The following is a 14093-nucleotide window of genomic DNA, read 5'->3' as shown; positions in this document are numbered from 1 at the left end:
TCTTCCTAGCAAGAACTAATCACAGCCTTGTTAGTAACACCCAAAGATGTGACAGTTTGCATTTCCATATATTGTGACTTTGCTGGTGCTGCCCTGAAGAGTGTGGGCTCCAAGCAAATGCATATAGAATTTGTCCTTTAAACCCAGTCTTTGCACAGCATACAGTGATAAATGGCTGGAGTGGAATTCTCTCCAAGGCCAAAATACTGCCAGTGTGTGTGTTGTGTTCAGTGTGAGGACAGTAGAGCCGTCAGATCCAATATCTCACCCAAATTAGGTCAGCGGCACAGAGGGAAACTAGAAAGAGCTCTGAGGAAAACACAGCTAGAGTGGCTACTGTGGACAGACCCACCACAAAATACATCTGTACTCTGAAGTGGTATGGGGCACCCTTATGCTGTGCATGATGGTATTGCTGAAGGGGAATATATTTTTTCAATGCATGGCAAGAGCACTTTGTAACTTAAACACAAAAAAGCATGTCCACATTCACATACAGCCATGCACATAGCAAACCCAAACATATTTGTTATAAAATCCTCCCCAAAACATCTACAACCTCATATGTACATGCCAGTGCAGTAGGTCAGAGATCAGGTTCTTGGCTTTTATAAAGGTGAATAAGCAGAATGGAATGTTTTGAGCTCTTTCACAATTAACTATCAACCTGCTGTCTCACCAAGTCCTACTCTAGAACAGACAACCTCTTACAGGATGAGTCTGTCATCACCTCTAGAGCTAAGGGCTAGGGAGGGAGGATCCGTATGAAAACAAAGGGGCAAAAGGTCTCTTGAAGAAATAGAGAATGCAAGGCTGTGAGTGAATATCTCTGCCAGCATGAGATTACAAGTTGACTTTGTAAGTGTCTGTAGGCATTTAATTGTTTTTTGTTTGGACACGGTGTCAGCAGAACTTATCAATATTTACTTTTTCTAGTTGTTCCATTTTTTCCTCTTCTGTCTGTTTGTATTCTTCTTTGATAAATGCAATAAGCGTCTTCACAGTAGGCAGAGAAATGTCTTCACCAACAAATGTTTCCATGAGCTGTACAAACTGTGGCAGGTTGAGGCAGCTTTCATCAAAGGCACTCCTAGTATGAGAAGCCCAGCGGTTCTGAATCTCTGCCATGATGGGATGTAAGTCTGAAAGGCAGAAAGCACAGTGCGTCACAGGAAGCCAAAAGCTACCCTAAAGCCAGCCACGTGGCAGGTATCAACACAGTCCTGAATTCTGCACTTCCTATCCAATGAAATTATGGCTGAATATGGACTGACTCCATGCTGACTAAAGGCCTTAATCTGTTTATACTTTTCTAATAGTATCTCTTCAGATTTATGCTCCAGTGTAGCATGGATGCTATCATACAACCAGGTCAAATCACTGAATCAGCTCACAGGTGAGCTGAAATTACTGTTACACAGCAAGTGGCCTTCTGAGACAAAGACTACATTGCTCTTATCGAAGTCAGCTTGGGGAGGTAGCGTTTGTATTCTTGCCAAAATGTTCAGCTCTCAGCAGTACTGGCACGTCTGCAGACACCACCAGCCACTATGTGCCCAAGTGAACACACAGCTTTATGACCAACTACCTGGAAATCTAGTATTCTCACACTTCCAGTCCTCTGGAATTCTCTCTGCATAGCTGCTATAACTGCAACTTAGGTCACCAGTCAGAAGGTCACCTGATGAGAGATAAAATATATCTTGTAATCATGTAAGCTTTTAAAAAAGACACAAGATAGCTTTTCTAAAAGCTTTTATAAACATATATCCAAGCAATAGTTTCTGAAGCAGATGAAAAGAGCCATCACTTGGCCATGGCACTTCAAATTCCTGGCTAGCTTCAGCTGGAGAATCCTGTCTGTCTGAGCGTCCTGGACCTGCAATTTTAAAAAGAAATCTTCTGTAAATGAGAGCTTACTAGTCTAAGCACCCTGCTGATTAATATGTAAAATCTACCTCTGTGTCTCTGGAGTTATCCTTGTTATCAGTAGCTATTTATTTTTACTGTCTGGAAATACTGCTTCCTGCAATTCACCTGATGAATGTTCCATTTCTTAAGCATAGCTACAAACATCCATTTAGCAAGAGTAATAAGATAAATCTTTTCCAAGATCGGTTCAAAATTATATTCAGACTTCTTGCTTCCATTCACCTTTCTCTCAAAGAGTATCGTACCACCACACCATTGTTTCTGGGAGAACAGGGTGAGAATCTGCTCTGAGGAGTGAAGTAGTACATGCCCCAAACAATGCAGGATGCACACCCAGGGCCTGGCTGAATGACAGGTTAGTGCTGTGTACTGGGAGTTAACCACAGAAAGCTGTAGGTACCAGTGGGCTGTACCATCAGTTTTACAGCCCTTTATGTAATAAGTCTGTCACTAGACCGCTCTGAACCAGTTCTTACTGTGAGAAGAGTGTATTCACAGAGCACTAGAAAGGAAGTTGGTCCTTCTGGTATGATTAAGCAAGTACCTCTTGCAAAGCACACAGTTGCCTGACCACAGCCTTCCTAGAACAAGGGCCTTTGTACACAATTAAAACGTATGATAGTCCTTTTGAATCACAGTAGGAGATTAAAATAAAAGGTTCCTGCTATTTGATCTCATACTGTGTCTCCCTATAGGCAATCACAGTCTAAAAATGATTAAAAGTAATTTTTAGATTTAACGTGCTCAGGCTCCTGTCTTATATACTAATATTACAGAGTGAAACAGAACATAAAAGTTTCTCCTTATTATAAAAATGTTGCTGCTTCAGAAAGTGCCTGCTTGAATTAAAGTGCCTGCTCAGTGCTTTGAATACAGATCACCAGCAAAGTGACTCACCTGCTGTCCTGTGAGAGGAGCACACTGAAAACTTGGCAGAAGACACCATGCTAAGAAGATATCAAAGCTTATGGTCTTGTGTATTCAGAAATCACCCACATGCTTTCAGTAATTTTGGAATGGATTAAAACCACACCTATAGTTAAACCAGTCCAAATTTATACATTGCAAAAGATTCAGGTCTGCCAGAATAAAGGGGAATGCTTTACCTTTGCCCTGGTCTGGCAGAAGGTCCTCATCCTGCAGTCTCATCTCCGAGCTTGTCTGTTGGCCAAACTGGCTGCCACGCTGCCTAGAAAAACTCTCTTCTCCTGCAGGAGTTTCTTTTACAACCTCTGCAAGTGGAGCATCCTGTTTTGAATCAATGACATCCATGTCTGCCACAGCTCTGTCTGCTGAGGTCATGGATGTAGCTTCAGGTGTTGGTCCTGAAATTGTGTTGGTTGTTTCTGTAATCAGCTTGTCCTCCACCTGACTAACTTGCCCTTCTGAGCCAGGTTCTCTGTCTGAGATATGAGAATCTTCTTCCCTATTTGTTTCTGTATCAGGCTTTCTACACAAGCTAAATTCCTCTTCTTCCACCTGTTTTTCAGATCCAGGTTCTCCATCTCTACTGAGACTGTACCCAGTAGAGGCTGATCCTGGCAAAGCTTCCTTCTGCCTGTCTGCACTTGCAGACTCAGTTTCCCTCTCAGGTTTGGTGTCTTCACGGAAACTGGATTTCTCACTATGTACGGTATCTCCATCCAAATCACTAGCTTCAAAATCAGTACTTTTCACTGCTGACACAGCATCCTCACATTCCTTTCTCACTTCAGCATCACTTGATTCTGGTGCTTGGTTTTCTTCCTTAGAAATTCCTCCAGTCTCAGCTTCAGTCATGCCCATTTGTTCAAAAAGATCTTCTCTGCTACTAGTTCTTATTCTATTTGTGCCTTGTCTATTATCACCTACAGGTTCATATGCCAAAATCTCTCCCCCAGAAATTCCTGTTTGAGACAAGACTAACTTTACACTGAGTTCCTCACAAACTTCCGGGTCATCAAGGCCTCCCCATAAATCTGCAGGCTCAATCTCTTGCAGTTCAATTATTGGCCCTAAAATAGAAAAAATTGTCAATAAGTTGATAGTTTGCATGGGTTTTATGTTCTTTAGCATTGCATAAGAAAACTTAAAGAAAAAGAAAAAAGGTATTCCAAGCAAATACAGACTATCAGAAAGTACCTTCTGCAAACATGCATCTCAGAAACACAAAACTTCAGAATAATGTCTTTGCCTGCAGAGAACTGCACTTGTTGTTGTGTATTACACCATATTTCTTTTGAAATAATTATTGGTTTCATAATTCTCCATACTAAGAAGGAAAGCTGTAATTTGTCTTGCATTTGATCTTAGCAATTAATTAATGTCCAATATAAAAAATTATTACTTTCATGTAGATAGTTCTCTGTGTTTTTTCTTTATCTTTCCATGTTCCTGGAGAAATTTTAGTGTAAACACAAAATTAACTTATAATATTGCCCAGTAAGAAAGAACAATTGTTTCAGGAAAAGTAGTTTTTCCTTAATTCTACTTCCAAAAAGTACTTCACAATTTTGTAGGAAGGAAAAGTTTTGGATTCTGAAGTATTTCTAAACATTGCGTCACAGTTTGCAAAACATGTTTGCAAATGATGGCGTATAGGTCACATTAATCGTTTGGGTTCTTTTTTAGGCTCTTTTCGCTTCTGGTAACACTTGTAAGACATGTATTAACTATACAAGCTCATGTGGCTTTCTAATGTTTTAACCACAATCAAAACATCCCACATACTTACACTGTCTTGGGTTACAAAATCCCCTCCTAGCAATCACCGGGCTTCTGTCATAGAAGTCTGTCAGCAGGGCAAGTATTTTTTGTCTATCTAAGAGACCAACCTAGACAAGAAGATCATCATTATTGTTTTTTTCCTGTGGTTCTTGGGACTTAACATCAACATTTGCAGCACTACAAAGGCACCGTTAGCTAAGAACTACCTGTGCCTGAAATTGAGCCATTACCAGAACATCAGTACAAATCTCAGAGAAGTGAATTTATTTCATAAAGGCAAAAAAATATTATCTGGGCTTAGCTGGAACTCCCCATACGTATCACTTGGCAGGTACATTATGTATGTTGGATATTCTTGACAAATTGCAGTTAGGTGACTGTAGCCACTTCTGCCAAAGGAGTTCTTCATGTAAAGATCAAAGCTTCAACATTTCATACTTTCAGGACAAGTATTGATTGCCTGACAATACTGTGGAAGAATTTTCACATATTATGGGTGTGCTGTATTATGTTAGTGACTGCACACTGTAGTTTGGGTTTATGCCCCATCATTTCCTTTGAAGTGTTAGGTATTGGCAACTGCCTGGAAAATAATTAGCCTGAAAATCTGTGCTATTATGACAACCTCCCTAATTTCCTTTAAAAATTCATAACACATTTGACCACAGAGGTGAGAGAGGTATCAGTAGTTCCAATGCAGAAAAGCACACAGAGTTTATTAAGTCCTTGGTGCTCAGGGTGAGTGTATAAAGACAATAAAACCAGGAAAAGACAATTAAGTGGGTCATTTCCAATCAGGAAATTGTGAGTTTAAAAAGTAAAGCAAATCTAAACGATCACAAGTTTTCCATTTTATGACGAATTCCTGTTGTCATTATTTGTCCTGCCACTTTCATAATCTCCCTTCCATTAATGAAATATGGTAGTTAATCAGAGAACAGATTTACTTCAGTTCATTATTTGTAGCAAGTAGCTTTCCATCTGAACTACTGACTTCCTTTCCACATTTTGTTCTTAGATTAAAAACTGCAAAATGTAAAATTCACCAAGCTTTTAATTCCTCGTGAACTTCTCCTGCCCTTAGGCTGAAGAAATAAAGGAAGAAGTTTGCTGCTCTTTGCTGGAAATGAGCTCAAGATGACCATGTTGTTTATAATCTAAAACCATAATTAATGGCATCAATGTTTAGGAACAGAAGATTTGGAAGCAACAGAGATACATGCATCAAGAACTGGTGAAGGGCCTCCCAAGGAGGCTAATACTGAAAACTAATGAATACATCACATTTTGTGTTACTGCAACACCTTTCCTCTACAGGGAATTGAAACCTTTTTGCAAATTCTGAGGAAAGGATTAGAGAACTGAAATGTAAGTGGCTGTCCAGTCCAGTTTAGTGTTTCAGACTCTGGTAACTTAATTCCTGCTGGTAAAAAAAAATACTGGAAATTACAGTTGAATTTCAGCCACCTGTGAGGTTTGGAACACATGTCATCACATAATTCTGTTCCTAAACTTATATGATGTAGGCCCTGATTCCCGGTATCTTCATCTTCTTGACATTAATATACAAATATCTGGCACATTCCCATATAAACATTTCTTTATGTTGTTTGTTTTTCAGTTGAGTTATGTCAGAATGAGTGCTGCATCTATTTAGTAGATATACAGAGAACATGTTTTTGAAGATGTTACCAGATCACTATGGAGTGTTTGGATTCTCCATTCAGTGTTTCCATTACACACACTTAATTTTCCCTTTACATTTCCTCAGCTGTTACTTGTCACAGTCATCTGCTGGTTTCCTTTAAGTTGGTAGCACTAATCCAAAACTTTGTTTTATTAGAAAGGTAAATGAATGAATGAAGTATTATTTAAAAAATAATTAATTATTACTGAAAAAATAGAAATGCTAGTTTGGGATTCAGATACTTTTTTGTCATGTTAAAATAATATACTTGGAGGATTTAGATAATTTAGATTCTAGAAGAGTTTTTTTTTAATTTAGATTAAATTTTTTATTGCTATATATCATTAAAAATAGTAAATTCCTTTTCAGAAATTACTGAATATGAATTAGGGGGATATTTTCCACTTTGTTTTAACATTTGCAATTTATACAGATTTGCCATTCTCCCAGAGGTCCCTGTTATTCCAGGCCACTTTTCCTTACAACTTACTTACCTTGGGAGGAACACATCACAGTAAAGCTGTCTGTAGAAGAGAGGAGCATTACAACAGGAAAAACATTTGCAAGGCCCTATCCCTAGCTGTGCTATCTACTAGGAAAGATCATGTTTGTTTGTACCTCATGTGTGGCTGAGCAGGCTGCTGAAAGATTCCTGCCCATCAGCCCTTCAGTCTTGTTGGCAGGACAGGTACAGCACCCACTATAAATAACAGCAGACCATCTGTGTTTGTCCAACCACCCAAAACTTGTCTCCACTTTTAACGAGTGCCAGCTTTGGTGGCTAGAGAGTTGAAACATGTTGACCTAATTTTCTTGTCACCTCGATATTGGCAGGTGATGATTCCCAGTTGTTTTCAGAAATATGCTGTGATCTGTGAGTAATTAATTCCTTTAGCAACACAGACTAAACCAGGCTTGCCATTTAATCAGTGATAGGTCAGTGTTTAACCGTTTGATTGTTTTTCTGGAAATGTGATGTGTGTGTATCTTGAACACCACAATGTGCTTGTTAGCCAGCAAGATGGGAAGAACAGACACTCAGAAAAGGCCATGAGAAAGCAGACTTGTTGCTGTACTGCGAGAAAGGTAATCAGAAGTGTCTCAAAAACTTCATTTGTTTGAAAACTAATCACTGACTGAATTCAGTTACATTTAAAGATCCCAGGCTTAAAATGTCCCTGAAAATTAATACAGATTCTGTTATAACGTATAAAAGAAACTGTACTTGATATACATGAGCACAGAGGGACAATGAGCTTAAAATTCACAGAGCTATTGCCTTTTTGGGCATTAGAATAATGATTGTGTTCTGGTCTCGTCTTGAAAAGTTTCTGCTTCACTGTATAGTCCAGACTGTTCTTGCTGAGCTGCCATCCTTCTGGATGCATGCATTTGAAATCATAATAATGATCATGTGGGTACCTTCTAATTTGACTGTAATTTAAAACACTGCTTTCTCAGCTCCTTGGCCCTAATTGCAACTCACTGAGGCAGCCAGCCTCACTCACCATGCAGACTGGAATAACTGCCTGCTACCAAACAAATGTAAATTAGGAACTGAAACAACTGCTTTGCTGTGCTTTGCAGAATGAGTACTGCAGGTAATGGATCACATTCAGGTGGTAGAAGTCCTTGTGTTAGTTTGCATCTTTTCTCTTCCCTGTGGGTACAGAACGGCAGGACTTATTAGAGCGATACAAAAGAAACCAGGTCAGGTTTAAAAGAACTGCATGGTCCACTCTACAGTTTAGTGAGCTCAATTTGCAGAGCAAGGAGGCTAGAAACAGCAACCATGTTTGTGCTCTGATCATATTTTTCTGGGCAGCGATGGAGCCTGTACTGATAGTTGCTCACTCGTGTTATGTTGTGCTAGCATTTTTGGCTCTTTGCCTCTGAGATGCCACTGGGAATAGTAGCATGGTGATGGTGATTACTGCCACAGAAATAATAGGAAGAAAGTCACATCAAAACATGACAGGGAAAGAAGGGATCCTTTCAAAATGTGTGGCAAAGATAGCAGTTGGCTTTATATATTATTCTACCCAGGAGGATCCATCATAGCTCTTCTTGACAGAGAACAGGAAAATGAAATGTCTTCTAGCTAAGAACTAGACACATTTCTTTCCTCACCCCTGAAACAGCAGCGTGCCTGCTATTCTCTAAAACACACCATGGGTGTTGAAACGTGCTCTGTAATTCCATTCTCTTAGAGGTAATGACATTATTAGCATGACATTGTGGAGCAATGGGTTCATTCTGGGAAGGCAGGCTGTAAACATCACTAGAGGAGTGCTGGATGGAATATGTAATTTAAATAGGGGAGAAAACTGTAAGATTATGGCAACCATTTGCTGTGTAGTAGCCAGCAACTGACTAACTGAGCCTACTGAAAACAAATACCATACTTTTTGAATTAAAGCCCAGTTTTTTAGCAATAGCTTATGCCACTGATTCTTCAGCTCATACTATTTTCTAGTTTACTAATAAGTCTGGCTTTTTTTTTTTTCTTCTTTTTTAAATGGGGATTCAGGTGTATTCAGAGGTTGATAGATAGAGTTTAGAGCTGCTGAAAACCAAATTATAGCTTTTGAGTTCCATTTCCAGATCTGTAACTGACTGTATTTTAATTTCCTGTCCATAAACTGTGGTTGAAGTTCACAGTACTTTTCTCAGGGAGGTTGTAAAGATAGATTATTTTGCATTTTGAATTTTAACTATGAGATTTATTGATAGAAGCCCTAAAGAGGTATAAATTAATGCAACATAATTAATGCAATATATGTTACTATTGCAGCAACGTGCACATTTGTTAAGGTCAATCTATATCAGATTGTCTTTGCTGAAATATGGCTGAATAGACAAATTAGTGCCCAAACATTCTGTGTTGTGGGAACAGGTAAGTAGTAAAGACTGTGGTTAGTTTCTTCTCCAGGATCATCAAACTTCAGCTCCAAGTCATCAGCTTAGGTCATTTGGTTTCTAATTAGCCATCAGCTTATAGGCTATTGGCTATTTCTGTGTCTAAGAACTATGAATTTGAAGACAATGCAGCAGCTATTGTCCTCTGAAATAACACTGAGTAAGCACAAAGAGTATCTAGAGTCATGAAGACTAAACAGAAAGTGATGCCCCAGAGAAATACCAATCTGGAAGCATCACCATATTGAAATTGAGAGCTGCTTTGCCTACCTTTCCATAATCACAATCTAGGAAGAGATCAGCAAACATTTGCCTCCACATATCATGTCTTATTGCTCCTTGGAAGTCATCAGCACACTGGCAGAGATGCTTCAGGATTTCTTGGAACAAGTCATTTGAAAAATGTTCAGTGTAGGAATGGACATACTATGGAGAGAAAGCAGCAGTGTAAATGGTTAGTTTTCTTCAAGTATTTTCACCTTTATTTGAACTCCTAAAAATCTACTGCATGCAATGAAATATATAGGACTTTGTAGTTTGATCTGCTAACATAATGCAGACTTGGTGCACGGATGCTACACTGCCTAGTTTGTTCTTTCTTTCAGAAGCAGCAACATTCTCCAAACAAGCCTGGGACACTGCTGAACTAGGCACTGCACAAATGCATCTCGACCAGTTCCTCTCCTGGCCTCGAAGTCACTTATGCTCGGTGGTTTAGAGATGCTGTATCAGAATCCCTCCTAAGAAATGTAATTTCTTAAGCTAGGTTATCTCAGGGAGGATGTAAGTTCTCCATGGTTTTCTGTAGCAATTAATTCTGTAGCAAAAAAAGTCAAGTATTCTTGACTTTACTCCCAAGGAGGTATTTTGAGCCATTAGTTCTTGTAGAACTGACAGTCACTCAACTCTTTCATGCCACAAAATGACCATTGCCCACAATTTTAGTGTTTAGAGAACCAGTTTGGATACAATAAAAAAAGGAAAGAACCTTTTGAAAATGAGCCTGCTGTCACCTAAGTCCTCTGAACTGGGAATACTACTGACTTGAAATTTATTTTAAGTTCTAGCCTTAGAGACACTTTAACACTTTGGATTTATAGCCATGTGGTTTTTATGAGCAAAAGCAATATGGTTCTAAAAATGTGGTGTGCATGACATAAATAATAATGGCCATCAGAACAAACCACAATCCCAAAGCCTGTGCTGAATTATTATAGCAGGTTTCTGGAGCCAGCCACAGTAACAGGGAGCCTATACAGTTAAAAGGAGGGATTTCCAAAACACTGAATGTTTCCCATTATCCCATTTGTAGAGTATGGATACCTGACAGAAGTGCTAGAATATCTTGGACTTGTTGAAATGCCGCACAGGCATGAACAAACTGAAATATTAATGCATGTTATTATTATTCATGTCTCTGTTGCATAATTTCCAAATATATGGGACAAGTGGAGAAGAGAGGAAGAGCAGAAAAGCAGCACCCAATGGCCTGAGGGGTGGCTGGTGGCAAAGAACTCCTAACGCAATGTGTGGTTTTTCTGCATTTCAGCATAAAAAGAGAGCACGTAGGTGGATTGGAGAGAAGGTGGCAGATCTGGGGCTACGTGTATCTACTAGCTTTTCAGAGCTATTACAACCTGGAGCCCTGTGACAGATGAACCTTAACAATGACAGCAGTTGGGAGGGGGCAGGTTGAACAAGCAGCTTGTTATTTTGAGTGTCATCTTGATGACGCACCCAAAGGCTTGTGTATTAATACTGCTGTCTAACAGCTTCACAGAACATTTTTTAGAAGCGTATGTTCAGCTGTGTGGGCAGGAGAAACGATCGTAGTCTTAGCTTTTCTTAGCTGATGTGTGTAAAGCACTCTACTGTGTGAAGTACTGTACACATAAGAAGCATACATTTATTTATTATTAACCAAGAGATTTTGACACCCATCAGAAGAAAGCTGGCACACCTCCTTCTTGCTATCCAGTGTGAGACCTCACTGTAGTTTGTGAACACGCTACCATCAATAACAATGGATCTTTGCTTTTTGTTTCTACTGGTCTCAACAAAAATGTAGTAAGCAGAAAAAACATGTAATCATGAAAAATAATCTCACCTTTAAAGCCTGATTCTGACCCTGCAAAGGCAATGTATTTCTCTTGGTGTCAATAGCTTTGTCAGACTGCTGGGGGCTCTGCATGTTAAGAGTACAAAGCCTGTGAAATAATTTATTAAGGACTGGTGTCTGGGATTTAAATGCTTTTAATATAAAAGACCCCACGAGCTTGTCACGAAGGATGCAAAAATACAACAGCCACTGTTTTGCATGTCCAAAAAAACCCCCCCAAACCCCAACAACAACGTGTGAGGTCTCTCTACTGAGTTTCTAACAGCCTTTAAGTAACCCAAAGCTGCACTGAATTCAGGGAAGGGGAGGGAAAGCACCATTTAATTTTAAGGTCCATTAAAAATCAATGCTTTCCACATGTGAAAGGGCCTAGACCAGTGTGGAGAAAGATCATCTCTCTTTCTGGTTTTGGTGGATGATGCAAACTGATGAACAAAGGTAAATTGTAGCTGAGGATTAGCAGCAGCCCTGTCCTGAGAGCAAGGCCTGTGATTATGGAGCAGTTCCCAAGGGAAATGATGAAAGCCTCATCATTTGATTCAGTTAAAACCCAACTGGAAAAAGCATCAGAGAATATATTCTAAGAACAACATTGTACTGGTTGGTAAATCAGAGAGCTTGACAGTCCATGTCTTTTGCACTTCTCATCTCTGTTGTCATCTCTTTAACTGAGTTAAAATAAAGAGTATACAAAATATATTTTGAAACATTTTTCTAATGCTAATGGAGCATGAATTCATTCAGTGCTTGTACATATACCATAGGGGTTATGGACTGATGCTTCATTTCAGTGACAAAGGGAATTCTCTGGGCTCCCATTAGCCACAATAGTTTTCTTAATTAAATGCAGTTATTCTGAGGTTAAATTTAAAAATACCTCATTTCATGCTTAAGAAAGCCTTCAACAAGTTATCATAAAAATGCATTTCTGTGCAAAATGCCAAACATGTGAGGCTCTTGAGAGTGAAGAAGTCACAAAAATCACACATGGTTTCTTGAAATTAGTCTCTGCACAGCTGCTTTATACTCTGTTTTTAATTATTGTAACAGTACCCACCAGCACTGCTGCAGTTGAGGGTCTGGCATTATTTCTATTCTAAACACCCCTTTACACAGGTTTAACTACCCAGCCATAAAATTTAGCTCCGTCATAGGTAGAAATGGCTGGCAAAGTCTTGGCCTGCAAAGTTTTTCAGTAAATATAGTTTGAACCAATTTGGATGTTTTCAAATTGATGAAGAGTAGAATAATGGGGTGAAACTTCCAAGTACATTGATTGATGTTGGTGAGTTAAAACACACTTCTGATGTTTCTCAATGACAGCTTTTGATTTTAAAACTGCCTATTTTTCAGCCTGGTTATGCTTCAAGCAGATTTATGACACTTGTTGCAGTTTGGTTATGGTTCAGGCCAGCAATAGTTCGGGGCAAAAATGGTAGAGCTTCTCATCCCAGTTCATCACTTGTTGGGCTTTCCTATGGTTAATAGAACCTAATCAGAAGTAACAGTACTTTGGGGACATTACTTATTACCTCAAGCTACTGGTTATGTTGCAACACCAAATCTCCCTTGAGCAGTAAAGGCAAAAACTAAATTCACAACTGATTCAGGGCTTTGGCATTGTAGAAAGGGACCGAGAGGGATGTCCTAAAACCCACTGCTTCAAAAGTAACTTCTCAGAGCAGCACAGGCTACAGTTCTAAATAAAGCAAAATACTTGTCTCTTGGTGGCCAGAATGGAAACGTTGTGACAGCAGAGGATGAATAGAGAGATGGAACATGAAATGTCCTGATACAGTTACCTGGGATGCTGGAAAAGTGAAGCCCTTCACTTACTCAGCTGTCCCCAGGGAAGTGCTACTACTTTATGATAAACATCATATTCTGAATCAGATGCTCTTAATGCATTTCTCACCTCTGTGAATTCGTCTATGTTTACTTTTTTTTCCAATGTGTCTAAGATTTCCAGCTTCCTGTTATAGATTGCTATTAAAAAATGAAGGGATATAGGTTTAGAAAGCAGTTGTGGTTTCGCATATTGTACACATTTTGTTGCACACTCATGTTACATTCACTTTCTTCTCATGTTGCATTACATTTATTTGAGGTTATCCTACACAGTAGCTGAAGCGTCTGACCATATAGAGGCTACTTAAATCTGACTCTTACATATTTCTCCTGCTGAGAATCTGCACTTACTTATTCAGAACTGTATGGTCATTTATTCTTGACATAGGTTGGTGGCAAACTGCAATGATTTTAACAGTACTTATAGCTAACTAGGTGAGGGAATAAATGTTTTTTGATTTAACGAAGAGATAAAACTGCCTTTAAATTCTGTGAACATGGATCTTGGTTTGCAATACTGGAATCCGCAAATCATAGTAATTTTCCCAAGAAGCTCTGTGGGAATATTTTTACTGATGATGATATTCAAAACTATCTTCTGGGCTGCTGTAATGGAACTGAGAAGATATGTCAAATGTCTACATAGATTTCTGAATGAGCACAGACATGCTATTTCTGTTGGGATTATTCTTCTGTTCTTTCTTCTACAATATATCAGGAGTAATGAGAAAATTCACCACAGAATGCATTTATCACTTGTTGGTTAAGACATTCCTAAACTGTATATTATCTTTATTAATCTATAAAACAAATTTGATGTTCTGTTAATGTATATTGGATGCTATTAAATTAAATAAAGAAATGGAGCCACACTATTAGTGA

General features: G+C 38.9%; 1 protein-coding gene across 1 annotated transcript in view; it reads right to left on the bottom strand.

The window, feature by feature from the left end:
- Positions 1-14093, bottom strand: part of EFCAB5 (EF-hand calcium binding domain 5) — a 36768-nt gene that overhangs the window by 12820 nt on the left and 9855 nt on the right. Inside the window, exons 5-11 of the mRNA XM_080382553.1 lie at positions 13279-13349; positions 9515-9670; positions 4646-4745; positions 3039-3926; positions 1811-1879; positions 1589-1681; positions 928-1142 (exon numbers count right to left, since the gene is read on the bottom strand). Coding sequence (XP_080238679.1) covers positions 928-1142; positions 1589-1681; positions 1811-1879; positions 3039-3926; positions 4646-4745; positions 9515-9670; positions 13279-13349 — 1592 coding nt within the window. The remainder of the gene's footprint in view (positions 1-927; positions 1143-1588; positions 1682-1810; positions 1880-3038; positions 3927-4645; positions 4746-9514; positions 9671-13278; positions 13350-14093) is intronic.

The sequence above is a fragment of the Falco punctatus genome (genome assembly GCF_963210335.1).
Source record: "Falco punctatus genome assembly, chromosome: 1".
In the NCBI taxonomy this organism is placed as follows: domain Eukaryota; kingdom Metazoa; phylum Chordata; class Aves; order Falconiformes; family Falconidae; genus Falco; species Falco punctatus.
This window is presented reverse-complemented; position numbering and strand designations above follow the sequence as displayed.